Source organism: Phaenicophaeus curvirostris, chromosome 3 (genome assembly GCF_032191515.1).
Source record: "Phaenicophaeus curvirostris isolate KB17595 chromosome 3, BPBGC_Pcur_1.0, whole genome shotgun sequence".
In the NCBI taxonomy this organism is placed as follows: Eukaryota; Metazoa; Chordata; class Aves; order Cuculiformes; family Cuculidae; genus Phaenicophaeus; species Phaenicophaeus curvirostris.
In genome coordinates, this window is record NC_091394.1 from 68,451,685 (window position 1) to 68,474,555 (window position 22,871).

General features: G+C 40.4%; 1 protein-coding gene across 1 annotated transcript; it reads right to left on the reverse strand.

The window, feature by feature from the left end:
• Positions 1–853: 853 nt before the first annotated feature.
• Positions 854–12,003, reverse strand: IL7 (interleukin 7). Its single transcript, XM_069853122.1, has 5 exons — positions 11,981–12,003; positions 7,765–7,907; positions 4,460–4,546; positions 3,742–3,894; positions 854–2,342 (listed from the first exon to the last, which is right to left on the reverse strand). The coding sequence occupies exons 1-5, from the start codon at positions 11,988–11,990 to the stop codon at positions 2,190–2,192; spliced, it is 546 nt and encodes a 181-aa protein (XP_069709223.1). The 5' UTR covers positions 11,991–12,003; the 3' UTR covers positions 854–2,189.
• Between the last annotated feature and the right edge of the window lie 10,868 nt (positions 12,004–22,871).

Here is a 22,871-nt window from a genome sequence, read left to right on the forward strand (position 1 = left end):
CAAGAATGGTGGTGATGCCCTGTGAGGTTTTCATCTCTTCACCCATTCTTGCAAAGCAGTTTATTGTCTCATGTGTAATCTCGACAGAGACTGGATAAGGTTCTCAAAGGCAAGGAACAAATTAATCACTCAACTTAAATTTCTGCTCTGGAATTAATTTTGGCCTTTCCCCAAGGATAGGCCTAATATTGCTTGATTTGCCTCAAGATTTAAGTTCTGGGCAGCTGCTTAAGTCATTTAAGCTGACTGAACTTCCAATTTTGTGCTAGCTAATACTGCATCTGAATGTTTTTATATTAATTCCCACTGACCTTTCCTTGCCAAGTGGTTATTAGGAAAGAAATCTTGGCATTGCATTCAGCTGTTCCTTACTTTCCAAGGAAAAGCAACTGTTCTTCAGTCTCAGAGACACATTTAATACTGAAGTCTCCTGGGACTTCTTTCAGTAGAAGGGATTTCCAGAGACGTCCTTACAATAGGGGTTACATTCTCTTATCTGTAGTATGTTACTGGTAAGTCTGTTTGCCTTTCCTGTTATGTAAGAGTTATGAGATGATTTTGTTTGGTTTCGTTGTTTTGGTTTTTTTTTCCCACTGTTCAGAGTTAAAGTTGCGATCTCTTTCATCAAGAGCTAAAAAGAATATCTAAAAATCTAAATCACAGTTTTGCAAAGATACTACTTTTGCCTCGAGAAGTTTTTTCACCATAAATGAGGAGGCATTAACAGTATGCTTGCTTTGCTCTTAACCCCTTACCATTTGCAGTAGAGCACACTGGTTTTCTGGATTCAATACAGCAGATCTTATTCCAGTCAAAGGAGATCCATACAATTCTTCGAAGTGTACACCCCCATTGTTTCAGGTCTTTGTTCTGAATACCAAAAATTTCTCAAAGTAGATCCACAAAAAATTTCCTTTAGCACAGATAAAACAATGTTATGTTACCTTACTCTGAATCAGGAAACAACAAACTGACTTAAGATTTGCTACAACGTTTAGTCCAAGGCAGTTACCAGGTATGGAAGTGTCTACCTAAACTGGCCAGGTTACAAGCAACTAAAAGATAAGTAATTTATAGTGTTAAGTCCCAAGCAGCTGGAGGTTACATTACTGGCTGTGCTTTTACTGACTAGCTGTGAAACAAAGCTAAAAAAGGAGTAATGACACCCAAAATGTCAACAGCTCAATTCCATAGAAGACAAATATTTTATTACCAAAGGAGTTATAATATCAAAGTAAGGAACTTCAGAAGAGTTATAAACAGCTATAAAAATACTTCTATTTATCCAAAATTAAATATGAACACTTTATTAGATAAATGCCAATATATTATTCTCTGAAAATATTCACACACTTTAAGTCATGTTTGTCTAACATGTTAAACACGTTATAAAAAATAATTGCATGTAAGAAATCACAATCTGAAGGTAAGAAATTCTAGCTCCTCCTGAACATAACTCTAGGATAGCTAAATACGTAAGGCTAGTGCCGTTTCCAGTCAGCTGAACAAACTTACATTCAGGCACTCCCTTTTTTGCCCTCTATAGGTCTTGCTGTCTTGCCTCTACTTCAGCCAGCGGAGGTGTGCTACATCTCTCAAAAATCAGCACCCTTCTAAGTTTTTAGGAAAAGATAACCTTTTCCCTGTTTTTGCAAAACTAGGACAGTTTGCAGACCCATTAGGTACCCTTACTGAAAACTTTATTGCTTCAGCAGAACCGACCCAAGATCAGCTACTTGGTACATTGCTCCTTTCCATCCTTGATGGGTTTTATAAAGATACAAGGAAATCAGCTACTTTGCCATAGTGCTTTCTTCACCTGCAGCTTCTAAGATAGTGTTATATACTGCAGGAGACATGTAAGTACATTGCTTTCATATGACAGTATTATAAACTTACTTGAAAGATCAGAAAATTCAAAGTAGCTTCCAGAGCGCAAAGGTGTGACAGCCTTTTGCAGAGTTCTTTGTTTCAAACACTGTTCTTCCATTTCCACTTCTTGGAATTCAGCAGCTTGGTCTGGCTGTTTCTGTTTATTCCATCTCCAGGAATAAGATACAGTAGCTTTCCATCAGAATTCTGGCATAAAGTGTTCATATAAGCGAGCAGAGTTACTCAAAGAGTGCATATAAAATGCGAAGACACTATGTAATGCCACTTTGAAAGAAAATAGCAGGATTCATTTAGAATCACCTGGAAATTATTTTTTCAAATTTATTCCAGCAGGATCGAAGGCGAGATATATTTTCTTTCAGTTCACAAAATTCTTGGTTACATTTCTTTTTGGACTGTTCACCTGTTTCTGTATCTTCTTTATTATGAGTATTTACCCACGTGCAAACCTGAAAAAGAACAGTTTGTATTGTTAATTGAGACGTGATTATTCTTTTCATACAGATATCTTTTAAAACAAACTGATTCCATTACATCTCAATAAATAATGGAGGTAGCATATATAGTAATTAAACATCACAAAATATGCCGCGGCAGTACACAGCCTGTATCACTCCAATGTTCTCACTCTGAGCACATCCTTCTGCTGCTCCTGCCCACTGGATTGGGAGAATGTGGCTTTTACACACAGCAAATATGGACAGCGGAAACCACTGTGTGCAACCGAGAAAGTACGACTGTCTCTATGTGTAGTACCTTGAGACTGGCGGAACAAGACAGACTTGTTCTCAGGGCTTAGTGATGTGGCCTAGTGTTCAGGACCTCACCCAGAGAAAACGAGACCATGATTGTTGTCCATATCGTCCATATTATGTCCATATGAATGACTGATCATGATTTTTACTAAATACTTTAATAAGTCTTTAAATAAAACCAGTCATCCACAAAGTTAGGCAGGAGTTTCAAGGGTGACACTTTGACTGGAATACCTTTTACAGTAAGGCAAAAGTTGGATTCATCACCAGTGGCTAAGAGAAAAAGAGACACCAAAATTACTTTGAAGATCTGGTCCTAGATTGTAAGAGTTTCTCCATCTCAAGAAGAAAAAGAATGTTTTAAATGCAGCCTTCAATCCAGCTATTTTAGCCAATCATAAAGAATTATATCCTCTGGTGCCTATGCAGAGCCTTTTTGACATGGGTCTATTCAGAGCCTTTTTGACGTGGGTCAATATATTTGTGTTCAATAGGTAATTGGAAGACATGCTTAACACTCTTCCTTTGCCATGGTAGTCTATAAATCATAGTGCTAGATTTGATTAAGACATCAAAGAGCTGATTCTGCTAATGACTAAAAAACCAAATATTTTCATATCTAACTGTTAAGTTTGTTAAGTTTGAGATGTTTGGGTTAAAGTAAAGATCAAAGGGATTGTAGAAAGAAGAAAAACTCTCTAATTGTTTGTTGAAACAAACAAAATTAAACATTAATCTTAGGTAGAACCCCAATGAGAAGTAACAACTATGATTTTATACACTAGAGATGTTAAAGGCCACCTCCACACAAATGTAGTCTTTGTCTTTTACCAAAGAACTTGCCCAGATGCTTCAGTACTGAACCAGAACATGTATCTTCACTATAGACTTCCAGATCATTTTCTTACTTAGTCTCTGCTCTGGGGTTACTGTCTATTACAAGACATATTATACAGAGCAAAATTCATCATACATACAATGTGCATGATAGTTGTACCTTTGAGAGACAGATATGACAGTCTGTATTGAAGAGCTCTAAGGAATAAATCACATACATACTTCCCATAAACTGTGGACCTTCACTACCACTTACCTTTTCTTTCTTATATCTTTCACACTTGCACTGTAGGACTTGTAACGTTCCACATGAGACTAGTGCTGCTTTCCATCTGAAGTCTTTGCTGATTTTTTGCCTATGAAAGAATCTGAGCATATTGCATGCCATACTCTGTAGTGATTCTATTTCCTGTAAAGAGAGAAAGAAAAATATGTCCTGAAAAGTCTGTGCACCATTGATTCTTTATAATATTGGTTTGTCTTAAAAAAAAAAAAGTTCCATCAGTTATGATTCATTTCTTTTGCTTTCATAGTGCCCATTGTTTCCAATAAAAGAGATGATTAATCTGACCTACCTGTCATCATTCAAAATACTTAAAGTATCAGTCTGTAGTAGAAATCATAATAGTGTAAGGAGAACTCATAGCCATAATAAAATCAGCTGATGCACTTAAGAAAACAGTGAATAATTTTTCTAGTCAGTCCTTTTATCACGTCATGATAAAACCTGCAGCAACAGCCGACAATTGTGCTTTCTGTCATTTGCTTAATATTTTAATTTTTAAAATATCAGTTTACTTGACAAATGGATTGATTCCAAATTCAGAAAAAAAGGAACAACCTTGAATATCATGATTTGACTAATCAAAAGGGAATATTACTCTCTATCACAATGTTATTCAAGGACTGGACTGTAAAAAGAACCCATTTGAGTTTGTATTCTCTAAAGTACATTCTGAGAAGTTAAATTTTACCTGAGTATCATTGCAGAAAAACATTTTGCTATTTTCATGTTTTTTATTCTTGCAGCACCTGTCACGATACTCTGCAGACATATTTACCTGTAAAATATCATATATGTTTAAATATGGAAGTACTTTTAATCAAGTAAGCCAAGCTTCCCACTAATAGCTGGCATTGTCATCATTAAATTTTTCTGTAGCATCTGCTCAGCTGTAACATTGTTGTACACTTCTGAGCTTTTCCTTGACAAGCAGAAAACCTCAATCCAGTTACTATTTCTAAAACTATTCACAGAATCACATAGAATCACAGAATGACTGAGGTTGGAAGAGGGCTCTGGTCCAGCACCTTGCTCGAGCAGAGCCACCCAAAGCAGACTGTCCAGGACTATATCCAGACAACTTTTGATTATCTCAAAGGATGGAGACTCCATAATCTCCCTGGACTACCTGGGCCAGTGCTCAGTCACCTGAGCACTGAAAAAGTATTTCTGGATGTTTAGAAGGAACCTCCTGTGTTTAATGTGGCCCCGCTGTCCTTTCCCCTGTCACTGAGCACCACTGAAAAGAGCCTGGTTCCATCCACTTTCACCTTCCCTTCAAGTATTTATATATATTGATAAGATCCCACTGATACTTCTCTTCTCCAAGCTGAACAGTTCCAGAATTCTCAGCCTTTCTTTACTGGACAGATGATCTCCAGTATCTCCATATTTCTCTTGTACTAGGGAGCCCAGAACTGGACACAAATCTATTAATTTTAAACTTTCGTATTCTATTAAATTACTTGGTTCTTTGGCATTTTAAACCATACAGGAGGAATATTTAAATCTTACATAGGCATCAAATACAATCTTTGTCAATGTTGGTCTTAATAAATGACCCAGGCATCTAAACAGATTGTAGTAGCCCCTTTTCATATGCACTAACAGAAGATGTCCTAAGCAATGTCACTTGCTCCCTGTGCATGACCATAATCTTTTATCAATAGTTCATTCTATGCGGTTTTTTAATTCCACTTTCACACTTGTTATAAGATGACAAACCCAACTCAACAAACTTCCTTTGCTTTCTACTTTAGCCTGTATCCAGATAACCTAATAAAACCAGAAAGCTTTTTAAAAAAGGCAGCTCATGAAAATATTGTGTTAGATCTTGCTTAGCTGTGCATAGGAACACAATAGACATCTTAATTCTTAAATTATTTCTGCAGATTTTTGTGTAAGATTGCCTGTATTTCAGGCAACTTGATCCAAGAAGCGTTTTCAAAATCAAGAGTTTAGGAAGTCAAACATTAACTGACAAGAGTAAATAATTAAATAAATAATTAAACAAATAAATAAACAAATAAATTAATTAATAAATCTGGAAGATAATGTACATCTCTGCTTGTATTATACCACAACAGACTGAAGTTTAGCTGCAGTTACACAGCACCAAGATTTAAAATTATTTAAATAAATTATCACCTTAAAACCTATACATCTGTGGCTTCACTTGCTAACTGCTAAGGGCTTTACCCATTCTCACTGACTTCCTCAGATCATCTTTAGTATAATGTACAGTAGCCATTTCTGAAGGCAGTTTATTGGCTGTGATAAAGCAACCTGGCCTTAGAAAATGCATTAGTGAAAATCAAATTAACTGAGGGAGGTCTAGTATATAACCCACTAGTCATCTCCGTAACTGCCTCCAGGCATCAGGATGAGGGACTGAAAGTTATTGACTTTGGCTCTGCAGTTGCAGGGAAGTGCGTTGTGAGCAGTCACTCTCACCCACATAGCAATGTCCCTAATATTTTCTGTTAAACAATTTTACATGGAAGACAAATTAATCTCTCTTAAACTGGGAAAAAATGAAGACAGGAAAATGAAGAAACTTGCACAGTAGCTGCTTGTGCATGCCAGTTCGAGGAAGTAAAATCTCCAGAGTTCAGTACATCCCCATTACCTTTCATAAGCATTACACGATTAAGGAGTTATTTATTTATTAATATGGATAACAGCTTTTGTTCCTCTACAGTCTCCTAAAAAACCTATATAATACTTAAATATATCTGGAAGAATAGCATTGTTCTGTTCAAATCCTTGACAGCACACTGGGGCACCAAGCTTTGTCCTTGCAGTTGGGCAGCAGCAAGGCATTGTCACCTCCAGCCTGGGACACCCAGGCTGTTTTTCCTGTCACATTCCTTTCTTTTATAGGTCAGCTATCTTGTAACTGCTAACCAAGAAGGTTTAATTTTGTTCTCTAGGAAACACTTGTCTTTGTTAGAAATAAGATGACAACTGAAGGGCTACTTATCTGTTCGAAAAAGACCATGAATAGTTGCCCTAACTCTGGTGCCTTGTTCAGGATAAGGTCATTTATTTACGGAGAAGTAGCTTTCACTTTCATTTTTCATAATCTCAACAAACACAACATGATCAAGGATGGTGGTAGATGGTAAGTGTTAAGAAATACAATGGCTCCTGATTTCACCTTTGGAAAAATACTGTATATCACTTGTATTTCATGCAAAGAGATCTTGATTTAAGACTGCAACAGAACAGTGAGTTCGCGTTTAGTGACAAACTGTCAGAAAAATCCTAGTTTCATAGGAATCTCTCTGCTAATCCAACTGTGGAATGTGCTTTCTCCCATGAAAGTGTTCCTCACTGATGAATTTAATTGTAAATAATTCATGATGAAGAGTTGGAAGGCAGGTTTTGGGCATGGACTGGTAAATTGTTACAATACTGTTTTGCACAGCTGTAAGAAATCCAGCTGATAAAGCCATAATGGAGGAGGTTTACAACTGAGAAAGGTAAGTTATTCTCTGCTGACACCTAGGAAAGTTGTTTCTTTGTTGGCTAAACACAATATATTAATAGGTAAAATATATATATAAAAAAATATTGTTGCATGAATTTTCTGCCAAGAAGTCTACAACTAGTAGAACAAATTACTGACCATATAATGCTTTCTTCCATTGATAAGAAGATATGAACAGAAGCAGTCATGAAATTCCTTTGGAAAAGAGTACTTTCTAATGTAATATACTATTTAGGGCAACATGGTACAAGTGTCTAACTACATAGTGCACAGGCACAAATACCTGTATCACAGTATCAAATAGGCAGCATCCACAGATTTCAGAGACTGTAAAGAGACTGAATTTTCACACTCCCTCAAATAAAGCCACGATTCCAAGGAAATATGTGATTTTAAATAGGACATTTATTATATGTTAACATCAGAGCTTTTTATTATTATCATTATTTGCTAACATCTAAGAATAAGCAACATTTTTTGAAAGCCCAAGTGCTATTACCTACCAGCTCATCAATGTCGTGGCTTAGTATATTCTCATACTTCACACGGATTTCAGTTGTTCTATTTCCCATCGTACAATTTGATGAGTTCACTGGAGACAGAACAAGGAGCAGTGGCACAACCCGAAAGATAGATCTAAAAAAGGCTAGATTACAACAAGAGCAGTTAGGTACATATTAAATGCCATAGATTGTATGCTGTATTAATGAATACATTCCGTAATTTCTTAGGATATTTGTACAACCAAATTATTTGTACTTCAAGGGAAGGATTCAGCTTCCATTAAAACACTATGTGCCCAAACTCCCTCATACTCAAGTATGATTTTCCCAGCGTGGTTAAGAGCCTGCAGCTACTGAGCTGACCAGCTACATAGTGTCTACTTGAGCTGAATTCGTCTCCAGGCTTTGCTACAAGCATTGATGAGGTCTCTCCATTGAACACAATTGGACTGTAACCACCTAGTACATACATACACGAGTGTCTTAGTCGAACAGGTGTAGACATTCAATTGTTCTAATCTGCAGCTGAATCCCATCTCAATTGTCCAGTTTTCATATGATAAATTCTACATGAATGTGTCTTCGCGTTAAAAGTGTGTTTACATACATTTGCAGTCTGACCTAATGTGAAAATCCATACTACTGTCCATAAGATAAGATAACATGGCAACACGCCCTACTCTGCAAGATTTTAGCTGTGTTTCGGAGCAAATCTCACTGCCTCTCACTTTGTTTCTCCCTTCAGTGGGTCATTTTGCTTTGCTCAGACACCAGGTCTTCTGCCTCAGATGACACCCAGGAATATACAAGTTCTGTGAGGATGGGCAGAGAGAAAAGACCTGGTGTAGTTTGAGCTTAAGAAGAATCCGTTTTCTAACCTTCTGACTTTAGCTAACTCATGTTTTTCAGACAGTTTTCTCCCTAGAAATGATAATATGGGGAATTGGTATGCAGAAAGGCCAATGCTTATACTTATTCCAAATAACCAGAGCCATTCTTGAGCTGGTGAAAAAAAACCGCTGCACCTGCAGAGAGGAGTGGACAGGACAGGTGACCTCAAACTGACCAACAGAGTATTCCATCCCATATATGTCACACTTGGTATAAAAATGAGTGACCACAAGGGCCTCGCTCTCTTCTGTGATGGCTGACATCCAGTGAAGACCTCATCTGTCTGTTTACTCCTGATCCTGGATCCATGAGTTCCTGAATCCATTTCCTGAGTCCAGCTCCCTCTCAGCCATGGACCCATTACCTCATGTCTGCTCTATGGTATTTGTGGTGACGTACAGTCATTGAGGGGAGGGGGCGGCAATCTCATATATTTGTTTATGTTTTATTACTTTCTAATTATTCCCATCATCATTAGCATTATTTCATTAAAACTGTAATTTTAGTTTCCAACACGCAAGTCTTCTTCCTCTCCTTTTCCTTTTCCCTTTCTCTGGGGGTGAGGGAGGAAGGGAAATAGAAGCCCAACTGCATGGTTTTAGCCAAAATTGGCTAGGCAGGGGCTAAGCTGTGACAAGACCGAAATATCAAAAGAGCCTGAAGGGACGACAGGGTAACTGGAGGCTGCAGGTGACTGGCCTGATGCTGGGAATAAGGAAGACGGAGTGAAGGATGATATTGGGATTCGGAAGCTCACACCTGGACTCTGGCTTACACCTACACTGGCTAGGATGAGGCTTAAATAACTTAGAAAATAAAACTTAAATGATTTAGAAAAAAACAGACCTAGAAATTCAGGTTGGAGGATTAGCAAAGGTCATATCATGTTCCTGGACTAGTATGAGCTGTTCCTACCCATTTCTGCTACCCAGTAAGAACAAGTACCGCATACAGAGTAACTGCGGGGTTGCAGCCAGGAAAGGCAGAAGGGATGCCCTGACCGTAGCTGCTACTTTCCTTCCCCTCGGGAAAGGACGGGAGCACTGGGTACAGCCAGTCCAGCACTCAAAGATGGGTGTCTCTGGACTTGGACATCACTAGTAAATCCCAGCCTCAGAGAGAAATCTTGAATAACTAAGCAGAAAGCCATGAAACTTCATCATAACCTTTACAACCATCTACCATTCAGAGAAGCACAATTCCTCACAGCCCCATCCCAGCTGACCCCTGCCTCACACTGCTGTTTCAAAGCAGAATGCATGCCATTTCTCCTGACTACCAAAGCCTTTTTTTCTGTCAGATTACTTGTGAACATGCTGTGATGTACATCCTTGTCCTAGAAAGAGGACTGGAAATTTTTTACCTGTACAAGCTGAACTCAAAAACCCTTCCTGTGGCAAGCTGCCTGCCAATTTTTAATGGAAATTTGATGGCCCCAAACCCAAATTTTCTAACCTTTTCATATACTGATCAGCTGAAGCCTATTAATATCTCACCATAAAAAACCAAATGGATCCTAACTGGATCCTACATGTAGTAAATATACAAACTAGGTAAGGTAAGTCTATTAGGATCTTCAATCTCCAAGTGGACACCTGACTTCCACAGAGATTTACCTTTGTAAATCTCTATACTAACTATATCTGTGCCAAGCGCATTAGCAGTTTGTAAGACTGAGATTTGATATTTTAAAAGAACTTTACAAATAAATGCAATAAGAAGTCAATTACAGGACGTCTTTTTTCCACTTTACCATTGCATGTCTTGATTCCAGTGCAAAAAAGAATGGAAATGCTTGTTTCCAAGTTAGCAGTTATAAAAGCAACTTGGATATGCTGCTTCAAAAACATGCTTCAAAAGACACAAATAACAATCTTCTAAATTAAAATCTATCTAACAGACTCCACCACTTAAAACTTGGGTTTGTCCAGGACCAAGTAGAGGTAAAGGGTGAAAACCACTAAGTCCTACTGAATGTGGTTTCACTTATTTTATTTCTACTTTCTCTGTATTGTACTGATTTTGAAACTCCTTAAAATGAAGAAATTACAGAATCAAAGCAGATAATTCTGCAAGAGATGTTGCATGCTGATGCAGTCCCTGAACTCATCAGGGATTGCAGTGAAATCTATTCAGATGTTCCCAAGTGAGCCCTCTGGAACCCATTAGATAGGAGTCAGAAAACGTTCCAAGAGCTTTAGAATGAAAACTGAAAGGATTTTTCTTAAGAAATTTCAAAAGACGCAGAATTTATGGCACTCCATAATACCGAAACTGCAAAAGAAAGGGAGTGTGCATTACTGGTAATAACCCATCCTTCCCATAAACTCCCAGTAACTCACAAGTCATATCCAGAAAGCCCCAAAGAGTTCTCCGAGAAAAGGCAGGAGGAGTTAGCATTCCAGAATTCCCAAATGTAGGAGAGCCCCTCTTGGTTTTGCAATCAAAAACTCAGCGCACGCAGCCCACAGCGGCTGGATCCCGGCTGGCAGTGCGGTACAAGGCTGTCGATTCCACGACATGGTCCTCAAGCTCAGCATTTGTTTTATGAGTGGCTGATGCCTTGCAGTGCCAGCAGCAGGGGACTCGAAGGGTAAACTGAATTAAAAGCAAGCGCCCCCAATTCTCCAAAAAAGGGACTGGAAGAGCAAAAACCTTGGTGAAGAAGAAACTGGTGCTGGTTCATAGTGTTACAGTTGTTGAACACACACAAACGAGAGGCGCATCAACAGGACTCTCGGATCTTAATCAATAATGACCTAAGTCATAGATATTTTTATAGGTTAGAGATATTTCACAGGTTAGAGATATTTTATAGGTTAGAGATATTTCATAGGTTATATATATTTCATAAGCTATAGAAATGTCACAAGTTATAGATATTTCATGACTTAAATACTCTAAAATGCGACGAAGCAGCCACCCACCCTGCGTTTACTGCGTCTTGACACCGGTCCCCCCGCAAACCTCCCGCAAATCTCCCCCGTCCCCCTTCTCCGGTCTCCCATCCCGGAGGGGAGCGCTCGGCATCGCGGTTTTTTGGGGTTTTTTGGGGTTTTTTTGCCGTGCGAAGGTGCCGAGGGGAGAGCGCCGAGGGTATCCCCGGCGCCCCAGTTCCCGGCAGCGGGACGGGATGGGAACCGGGCGCTTTTACTTTCATTCTGAGGGGAAAAGGGGGAAAGAAAAAAAAAAAAAAAAACCAAACAGAAAACAAAACAACCTTGGGGATTTCCCCGTCCGTGAGGGCGGGTTTAAAAGCGCAGCGGGCGTTGGCAGCGCGGCGGAGCGAGGCGGCGGGGGCGCAGGTGCGGTGCGCGCTCCTTACCACGGGGCATGGTCCGCGGGGAGGGCGGCTCGCCGGGCGCTCACGGCGCGGCCATGTGGGGCTGCGCTCGTCCCGCGGAGCTTCCTCCGCCGCCGCCGCCGCCCGGCGGGGCTCTCGCTTCCTGCGGGGCTCAGCGCGGGGAGGCGGGCGGGCGGCGCGGCCCCGCGGCCCCGGGCATCCCGGACGGGGAGAGAGGGGGGAGGGAGCTTGGCAGCGCGCGTGGAAACAGCCGCTCATCCGCGGGGAGGATATCCTTAAAAAAAAAAAAAAAAAAAAAAACCAACCACAACCCCCACAGCCGCGTTACCGGAGTGGCTCGTTCGGAGGAGACAGAGGCTGGATCGCTGAGTGGCTCCGCGCTCGCCCGTCGCTCGCTCGGGACCGCCCCGAGCGCCCCGTCCCGGGAGCGGCTGCCCCAGAGCCTCCCTCCCCACCGCCTCTCGCGGCCGAGAGGGTTAAGGAGACGCGGCCAGCGGCTCAGGAGGGTGTTTTAGAGCGCCCGGTGTTTTCAGGAAGGTGTTTTAGCGTCGAAGGAGCTCAAGTTCTAAAAGGCAGAGCTGTAGCCGGGTGTGTTTTCCCAAGTCAATTCAGAATGCAGGTGCGCGTGGAAAGGCTCGGAATCAGATAGGGCGTGAAATGCCTTTGTGGCATCCCCTCCGCGTCTCCCGCCCGACGTACTGTCTGAGTTTTTGAGCTCTGCATCACTTTTCCTGCTCGGCGTGAGCACAGAGAGCTACGTTGCATAACTCCTCTCCCTCCCCATAAGAGTGCTTATTCAGGAGGGATGTGAATATTATTGTTTACTGGGGTGGGAATAGCCAGGAGCAAATATATCGAGTTGCCTAAAGTGTATACTGCTCGGGATGGGTTCCTCCCGGTCTCTCATTCTGGAATTGTACCACCTCATTCATGTACGTGGAGACACAGCGCAAGGTGGAGTGTGATCTCTACCATGGAGCTCTGCCTTGCATTTGTTATACATTTCTCACGAGTTTTTCTTTAGAGAAAACGTAATCGAATCCTTCAGAAGTACTCTGACAAGATTCAAAGAGTGAGGGTGTTCTCCACACCTTCAGCTTTGAACAGGTTTACCTTGGTAATAATTTCACATCACTACCCTCCTGCTTGCACAAGTGACAGTGATTGATATCAACCCAGCTCCATAAAACGAGCAAGCACCTGGCCTCGCTTGTTCCCTTGACGTGTGCCAGGCTAGATGTGATGGATGGCTCAGATCTTGAATTCAGACAATTACTTTGCCTCACTAAAACGTACATGATCTAGTTCTTAGATGTGTCTTAAATTGTCGCTTTTTTTTCTTCATGGTCTTCTCTTCTCTCTTCTTCCAGATTTTGTCCTTAAACATCTCGCTATGCACATTTGAATGATTAGCTGTCTCAAGGGTCTGGCTTTTAGACACTGGCACTTTCAAAACTCAATTGTTTTGAAAAAGCTGCACTATAAAGCTCTAGTCATGCAAAACTGTATCAGTAAGAGCGACTTAACTTCTAGGTAAGTAGTTCTTCCAATTTGTTATGGTAGCGCATGTGTGCTCACAAAATGAGGGGGTTTATGCAAATGCTAGTAAATTGTCAGAGTGTAAAATTTAAAGGAAAACTTTATCTGCTTTGGTTCTGATGGTTTTCTGGCTGAGAAGTTAGGAAGACTGGTGATTGCTTCAGTTTAAATTTTTAAAATTAGTGTGGCTAATGGAAGAAGTCAGCACAGTAGCTTTACGCTTTAATGGGAATGCCACTCTGAAAGGTGATTGTGGAGCGTTAACACGGTATGTTTCTTTGATAGTGGCAGGGGTTTGTCTGCTGTGTTTTTAAGAAGAGGGAGAGTCTGACTTTTGAGTGTATGTGGAACTATTTCTTAAGTCAAAGGGACAAATAGGTGGTATGATCTGTAATTTGGTCCTAAAATATTTTTAATCTTTACATGCACTTTGCTTCCAAAATGCTTTTAGTGATTTAGCAATGTTTTGGGTTTTTTTTCTCCTGAAAAGATTACCTGCATAAAGATCAATTGCAAGTTCTTAGGAGACTATGTTGAGCAGATGTAATTACCTGTTCTTTAAAGAAAGAACAGACAACAACCAGTTGAAATATTAAAAGAAAGAACTTAAGGCTGATTATGTGAATATCATCTTAACAGCCTGTTTTAATTAAGAACTCATGAAAGGAATCTTGAAAATATGGAAGTTTATCCTATCAGAGTCTTAGCCAGCCTAAATAACCAATATCAATTTGCTCATTCTGCAAAACGCAGTTAGTGCCGAGCTGTAAGTAGAGACCTCTCCCTCTGGAACTAAGTTAAGCTGTGGGTTGACTGTGGCTGCAGGTAAAACCTTCAGGGAGAGAATAAAACTGAAATATTTCTGTAGAGTTTATCAAGCGTTAGATGTCTCAGTTCTTTTTAATACCTTGACAATTTATAAGGTTGTCTCTTTAATAAGAGGCATATTAGCTTTACTATGTTAATAATTTGACTAAGTAAAATTACAAATAAATTACAAATAGTGTAATGCAGGGAGCTGGGCAAGTGTGTGCAGTTTTGTCTTTCACTCAACTTTCAAAAACACTGTAAAAGAAGGTGCTGCAAATTACACAGCAGGAGATTTGTCTGTTCATATTCCATGATTCTGTTCAGTGCATTTTCTGAAGATAGTTTCTCCAAACATCTTTAAATTAAAGATCTGATTGTCTCCCGACCTAGTTATATTTACTCTTAAAAAAACATCTATTTTGGCGTTACAAATTAGTCTCCACTGGAATATCAGTATGGCAAAGCACATGATTTCTTGCTAAGATTAGGTTCTCCAGAGACTAAGTACTTCTGGGAATGTTGCTGTCTTTCTGCAGCTGTTGTTTGTCAGCTTGAAGAGATCATTTGTTTATGACTTTAGGCTTGTCTTTAGGCTGCATTCAATACCATTCATGAATGATTATATTATTGGATAAAATTAGTTGAAAAGTTAATTTTTTTTATTTTGGCATAAAATGTGTGTGCTGCAGACATCACAAATTGGTGGAACTTCTGAAAGCATGGTCACTGTTATTGATGTTCTTATTTTTAAGAATGAATGTGTCTGATAATTAAACTATTCTCATGTAACTATGGAGGATAGGGCGAAGAAGAGACATATTCCCTTTGACCCCATCCTCCAAAAAATACCAAAGCCACAAAAGGATCCCTACTTAGCTGCAATTCAGAGTTTATTGTGCACCCAAAACTCCTGTTAATACTTAGTTCTGGGAAGCTCTAACCATCTGTCCTTTTTAAGTAAGACCCAAGGACCTAATTTTGTCATTGTACTAGAACACACATTTTGTTGAATTATCGTTGTTACTTTTTATGTACAAATCATTTGTACTGTCCTTGGAGTGTGTGCTGAAAAAAACCATGAACTGGCTAATAGACTGTTTTTTAATGCAGAATTATATCTTTCATTCACTCACATGTAATATATATATCCTTCTGGTTTTGGTCAGAATTCAAAGTGATGTTCCCAATGGAGGTTAGGAAAGAAAACAATTATTTCTGGAAAACTATAAAGATAAAAATTGTGGCAACACAGGAAGCTCATAGGAAATTTTTGTTAGCAAACTGTGAAAAAGCTTATTCCTTCAATGGAAGGTGGTAATTATTTTATCTTCCTGTCTTGCAGTACAGAAAGATGCTAATAAAGATTTTATCAAGAACAAGAAATAAAGGGATTTTGATAAACCAACCTCTGGGAAAGGGGAATTTCCTAAGAGCAGCACTACTGATCTTGAGTAGATAATGTGGTGTAAGGCAGCAGCAGTGGGAATTGGCTGCTCACTCCTGGCTGCCAGGGGCACTACCAATGTTTTCAGTCATGAATCCATCCCAGAGCCCAATGCGTACATCAGGGTTTGTCCATGCTGGTCCGGCAGCATGAGGAGGCTTGTACCCCTCTAGGCTTCTAGCCTGCAGGTTACTATGTTGAAGCCAAGGCACAAGAAGCAGCCCCTTACCACCACCACCTGGGCTCTCACTGCCCCTCCTTTTAAAGCTCTCCTACCTGCTGTTGCATTATTGGAATTGAGGTTTGATAGCATGTAGGAAAAGGGGTGATAGTTCAGTTCATCGAGGAGAAGGCTGGCTTTCAGAAATCCACTCTCAAATATCTATTTTTAAGTGAAGCAGAGTTCTCTAATCCTCTTCCAAGAGCTCCAGTCCCCACTCTTCTGGTAGTATAACAGACTGCATGTCAGCCTGGCAGTAGCTGGGAATTAAGTGCAGAATGCTGCTTTCTCCTCCCAGTGATGCTGCAGATGATGCATTTAGCAGGCACGTGGGGAGCATGACAACTGTTTGTCGTCTCCATTTCTTGACATGTGGGATGTGCCTGCAATCCAGCCCTTACTGTGTCCATGGGTCACATCAGCTGTTTACGTCAACTCCATGACAGTGAGATATTTCTGTGGGGTTGTCCTCTTCACCAGGTGAAGGTTTCCAGGCTGGTTGTCTTTTGGTGCCTCAGACGAGGCTCTCAGGTGTGGAAGAAATGGGGTTGCTCAGCCTGGAGAAGAGAAGGCTCCGAGGAGACCTTATAGTGACCTTCCAGTACCTGAAGGGGCTACAGGAAAGCTGGGGAGGGGCTGTTCACAAAGGCTTGTAGTGACAGGACGAGGGCCAATGGGTATAAACTGGAGAGGGGCAGATTTAGACTAGACATAAGGAGGAATTTCTTCACGATGAGAGTGGTGACACACAGGAACAGGTTGCCCAGGGAAATTGTGACTGCCCCTTCCCTGGAGGTGTTCAAGGTCAGGTTGGATGGGGCCTGGAGCAGCCTGATCTAGATGGATGTCCCTGCCCATTGCAGGGGGGTTGGGACTGGATGATCTTTAAGGTCCTTTCCAACTCAAACCATTCTATGATTTCAGCTGGCGCAAATTATGCAAATCCTGCTTCTGTTCTAGTTAGCCACAGGAGAAAGAGGGGAGTGGGTTCTATCAATGCATTTTCTTTTGCTTCTCCTACTTCTAAAAAGTGCAGTTTCAGGGTGGGGGAAAACTTTGGTAGCGGCAAAAGTCTTTTAGGTGTTCAGCAGAATTGAAATTGCAACTCTGAATTCAGTGCGATACCTACCTACCAGGTCCTTCTGGTGCCAATTAAATCTATTCTTTCCTCTTTTCTAGAAGCATTTCAGAAAGCTTCCGGGTCCAGAGAAGTGGTCAGGATTGTCAAGGTTGAAGTCACTGCTACTAAGCCTGAGAGCACAGCTTGGATGAGTGTCTTAGCTAAGAGTCTTGGGGGAGTATGCAAAGCCAGGACAGGGCCAAGCTGGTAAACAAACTTATTAGTTATTAAGGGATTCCTTTCCTCCCTTTTCAGCCCTGCACCCAGGGTGTGCGCTGGAGATGCACGCCCTGGTGTGCCAGCCTGAGAGTGCTGAGAATGAACCGGCTCCAAATGAATGATGAGGTGGCCAGTATTGACAGGTAGCTGGGGTGTGACAACCTGCCCTTCCCAGGTTATTTGCACTGTCTGTGAGCACAGGGGAGTAGAAGGCTACAGCATTTTGCTTTTTTCTCCAGAAAGGTTTTGTGAGAATACTTCACGGTTATCTTGCCCCACCACAGACAGAAACTGAATATCATAAATCTGGCAGATTGATAGATCTTTTTTAAAAGAGTATTTTAAAACCCCACAAACAGCGAGAAGGTGAAGTAGGCATGACTTTTTCTGTGCAACACTAATTATGAAAACGTTGGAGATCATCTTTGAATAAATGCCAGGGCTAACCTGTTTCTTTTTCCCTAGTCAGCTGTCCTATCTGTCCCTCAGAAGCCTGACAGAGTGAAATCAGCTTGGTGATAAACTCCTTCTGCAGAGGTAGCCTGAAACACAGATGAGAGCCTGGTTGTCAAGGCAGGAGATGGGCTGATGGCTGGATAAGACAGAGACAGAGTCAGTTTGTAGCTTTCCTGTGCTGACAGCCCCAGGGTAGCAGCTTGGATGAAACTCTGCTCATGCCCTGGGCGATGTTTGTCTATCAGGGACTGGGCCGCTGCTCAGCACATTGATTTCTTACTGTGTATTGGCGTCGTTGCACTCAGAGCAAACCAGGAAAGTAGTTGTTAAGAATAAAATGACAAAACAGTACATATGTGTGTGGTGCTATCTGGCACCATGGGTGTCAGCCACAGCCAGCTCCTGTGTAGGTTTTTCCTTGTTAGATAGCATCACCACGTTTGACTGGTCCTTTTTGTGCAGGGGCACCAGACAAATGAGAGGAGGAAGAGAAAGGGGAAAAGTATGGAGGCTGGAAATTACCCTCATCTTCCACCCAGACAGCTCTTTGCATGTTGCTGTGTAGGTGTGGCAGGCTACAAGTGAGATGATTGCCACATGCTATGTGTCAGTCCAACAGAGTTAGCAGCTAAACAAAATGCAAGGTGTCAGGTGTGCGATGTACATGAAAAATGGGCAGGCTGGAAAGGGACCATGCAGAGATTTTTGGCACAAGGCTATAACTGAACAGTCGGGAAAACCTAAAAGTGCATTCAGGAATGCAGGCTCCAATAGAATGAAATTGCTTCAATGATGCCTTGCTCACTAGGGGAGATCTGGCTGCTAGTAGTCTCAACAGTATTTATGCTTTTTAAGATTAAATTGTCCTTTTTTTACATTTTGGAAGTATTCCTTGAAGTGCAGACTGGGATTCAAATATACCACTTACTTTTCAATATCTCTGTGATATGACGTATCTCTGAAGAGTTAGGAGATTTTACACAATATTTTGCAACTAATTTACACAGTACAAGTATGGGAAAAGTAAATAAAATGTGCTTCGCTAAGGCACTTCTCTAACTCCTGTTATTATCAGTGTATCTCACAAATCATTCTTTACTAAAAATATCTTCACTATAAAAGCATTGAAAGCCTTTTTATTTTTTTCTTTCAAGGCTATTTGGAGGCAAGAAAATGAACTATAGTAGATTTTTTTACGCTGGAAAAAGCCCCCAGGATGACTGCAATGCTTAGTTTTAATTATACCTAAAATTGATGATCCAACAGATTCTTGGCTGCTGTTTTATTCTTGTGTCCCCTTTGCTTTTAAAGTGAAGAAAGGCATGTCTGTTCCCAGACTGACAATATTATTGTTAGATTATTTTAGGAAAAGTTAAGTAAACACAGGCTGGTTGACTTCTGAAGGAGGACAAGTGCTGAAGAAAAATACATGTTATGATGCATGTAACTTGTTCACTCTAGCTACCCACAAGTAGGAGAAAATGTGGCATGGATCACATAAAGCATATTTAGTGTTCCAGTTAAAACTTGATATGATCTCACATGTGTAGCAAATGTTTGTGCTGGCTTTTGCAGGTACCTGTTGATGCCTGCTGGCTCTGCCTGTGTGTTCAAATGTTAGAGTGCCCTTCCCTCTCTGCTGAAGGGTCCTTGCAGCAGGATGGGAAAGAAGGACCACTGCTTGGAAGCAGTGTGGAAAGCACACTGCAAAGTCTCGGGGAGAGCACTTCATTGCTCCAGATAGGTTGACTCGAAACAAAAGGTGTTGCATATGATGGAAACATTTGCTTGCTGTTTCTCATGTAATTTATTACTTGATTTGTCCTTTACGAGCAAGCAATTCTTATTTTTTTCCTCCTTTTCAATAACCAATGAAGATTTTGTTTGCTTTCCATTTTCTGTGCTGTCTTCAAGACAAGCAATTTCTTGCCTTGCAGTGTCATGGGTACAAATTGATTTCAGAGATATGTACTTCTGAGTAAGTTACACAAAAACCGTAATATCAGTATAAGTGCCAATGACAGAGATAGTTTATTTGATTTGTAGAGTGTTAAACTGATAAACCAATAAGTATAATGATAACTGAATCCAACGGCATGCACCAGTGATTTTATGCAGTTAACTGCTTCAGCTAAGTGCCACTATCAGTCATTACCGTCATTTACAATGTGGTGGCTAGCACTCTGAACTGCCACTACTAAGTGTCGTCCTAATCAGTCCTTTGACATGAAAAACGAAGCATGCAGATGCAATTATTTTTTATTTAATAGGTCATTTGCCTCTTGCCCTGAAGAAAATGACTCATTAGGTAGGAAGTCATACTCAACAATTTCACAATGTAGAAGATAATAATGGGGCACAAATACCTGCTAGAACAATTATTATATACATATATATTAACTCTAGTGGAGCTTCAAGTCAGACAGGTCAGTAAGCCAAGAACTTCTGAGCTCTGCCCGTCAGGTACCGAGTAATACTGATGGTCATAAAGCACCTGGTATTTTTTGATTGAAGTGAATAATTGTATATCTCAAGATGCTATGTTATTTCAGCTGCTTTTGTGGGACAAAAGCTCAGAATGTTTGAGCTCAGCATAAAAAAAATCTATTCAACAAATACACTTTTTGCTTTTGACACCCCCCTACTGTGGTGGAGAAGAATGCAGTTTTGATCTTACCTGAACTCACATTTGAGAATTCTGAGTAGGTCTTCAACAAAGGAAGTTGTCTAAATTCAGCATTTGCAAATATGAGAATATATCTTCAGTCTCATCTCGACATCCACAAATGATCAATAGTTGTTCCAAGTCCTTATTTTCCTTCTGTCTCCTAATGTACATGTATGGAGCCCAGCTTAGAGGCTGGGAGAGGCATGTTTTGCAATGCTTGTTTAGTGTAACAGATTTTGGCCAACACACACCAGCTGAAACTTGGCAGTCTAGGTAGGCTGCAAAGTTAAATTTTGTGTAGACATGTTTATCTTTTTGTTAGCTACAAAACACGTTTGGGGGATTACATCAAATACTGTGCTCTGATAAGAGGGGCTGTAGTCTCACCAATTTGAAAATCTAGGTGGCTGACATTTTACAGATCAAATTTGTGCACTGCAATGGGCATGAAACTTTCCCCGTAGCTCATTGCTAGCTTAGGTGATATCCTTAATGGATGCTAGTTTAATAAGGCCAAATATGTTGTGTATTTCTAGAAGTTTTAATAAATATTCCTATAGCTGCTGGTTTATTTGAGATATAACACTCAGACCTCCTGTTGTATGTGACTATCTGAAAGTATATGTCCTTCATCAATGGATTAGATGACTTTTCATAGTAGTGCTTCCTTCCAAGTACAGCAGACTTTCCTAATGTGCCGTATTTTACATGTGTCTCCTTGTGGACCTAGATTATGCATGCTTGGAAAGAACACAAACCTGTGCAGAAGTGGACCAGTTTCTGGAATACCTGTTACCTAATTAATCTCAATGTTCTGGTTTACAAATCTATTCAGGCTACTGCTTTAAGGAGTGCTGTCCTAGTGTTTTTGGTTTAAAATGTTTTGTTATGTGAGGATGTGAAGTGCTGACAGTGAAGGATGCAAAATATTTATACTTTATTGTGCATCAGATAATGGACATGAGAGAAAGAATTGTGAAATCTTGCAGTGTGCAGCTAATCTGGTGGCAAAGCTAGAGAAGACCAAGTGCAGTTTGGTCTCTATGCCTTTGCAGGTGGTTTTGTTCTGTATGCAGTGCTGTGCTACTACCGCTTCATGCAGGAGCAGGGTTTAGAGGTATGTCTGAAGTGTTCTAATAGAGCTGTATGATTTTTCGTTATGGTTTTTCCTAATGGAGCAGAGCGAGAAGCTGCTTGTCCTTTTCTGAACAGGAAAGGTCAAATGTGAATGATACTACAGTGTGCTCATGGTTTTGTCCCCTGGTTTCTGTGGCCATAACAAATTGTGATAGATTGCATTTATGAACATGTGTGAGTTTGTGTGAGTGTGCATGAATGAGTTTTGCAGAGTTTAAAAGGAATACAGCTGTTGAAATGGTGTTTTCTGGAGCTCTTTTGCAGCCTTTTGTCTCTCTCAAAGTTATTCTATGGCTTTGAAAAATAAGAAAACAGACATGTATGCTCTAAATATTTGTTCATTGAAGGATTCTGGAATCACTGGTCTGCTGAACACTTGTTGGTGGCCTTAAGACAGCTGGCTAATCATGTTGAGCAGGGACTGCTCCAGATGCTGTCATGCAGTTCTGCAGGGTGGATACAGATCTTGTGTGACTGCTGATGAAAGCAGGGACCTCTTTGCATCTGTTGAGATATGATGTCATATGATAAAATCATTTGAGAAAGTGCATTCTAATAAGGGAATGTAAGTTTAAATAAGGGTGTTATCCACTGCAATAAAATTATAGCCACTCAAGGCTTCCTTCGCAATTAAAAAAGCAACTAAACAAACTTGAACAAACCATTGATTTTTATAAGATTTTATTTGCTGTTTTTGCTATCCACTCTACTCTCTGGATTTTTTTTAATTTGTTAGACTTCATCTTTAGAGGTAGGACATGGCATCACTGTGGTCCAATATATGAGATGTATTTTAAACAGATTTCTTTTTTTTTTTTTCTCCAGCCTAATGAATGAGGGTTATTTTATATGAGTAAAACTCCAAGGTACTAAAGCTTTGCCTCTATTGTCATGATTTTGGGTATAGCCATGTCTGAATGATATGGGATGTTTTAACAGCTATTCAGGGTTGAAAACTGGTGACAATGTAGACCCAGAATTTCCATAGGCTAGCCCTTTATTTCTGAACCCATCTCTGCAGGAAGAACCAGGAGGAAGGAACAGCAAAGAGACTCCAGGGTATTTTCTCCTGAGAGGAAGTCAAATACTGCTGTTACAAGTAACTAGAAGAACTAGTGTAAACCTGCTTCAATTCTGTATATTGCACTAGCTTTGCAAAACAGAATTCCCGGTTATTCTGGGGGAGGATGGGTCCTTGTCCTTCTGACCCGAAGCTATAATCCTCCAAGTTCTTCTCAAGCAGGAAAGGATTTCTCTGACAAGCTTCTTTAAATAAAGGATTAAAAAATAGCAAATTGC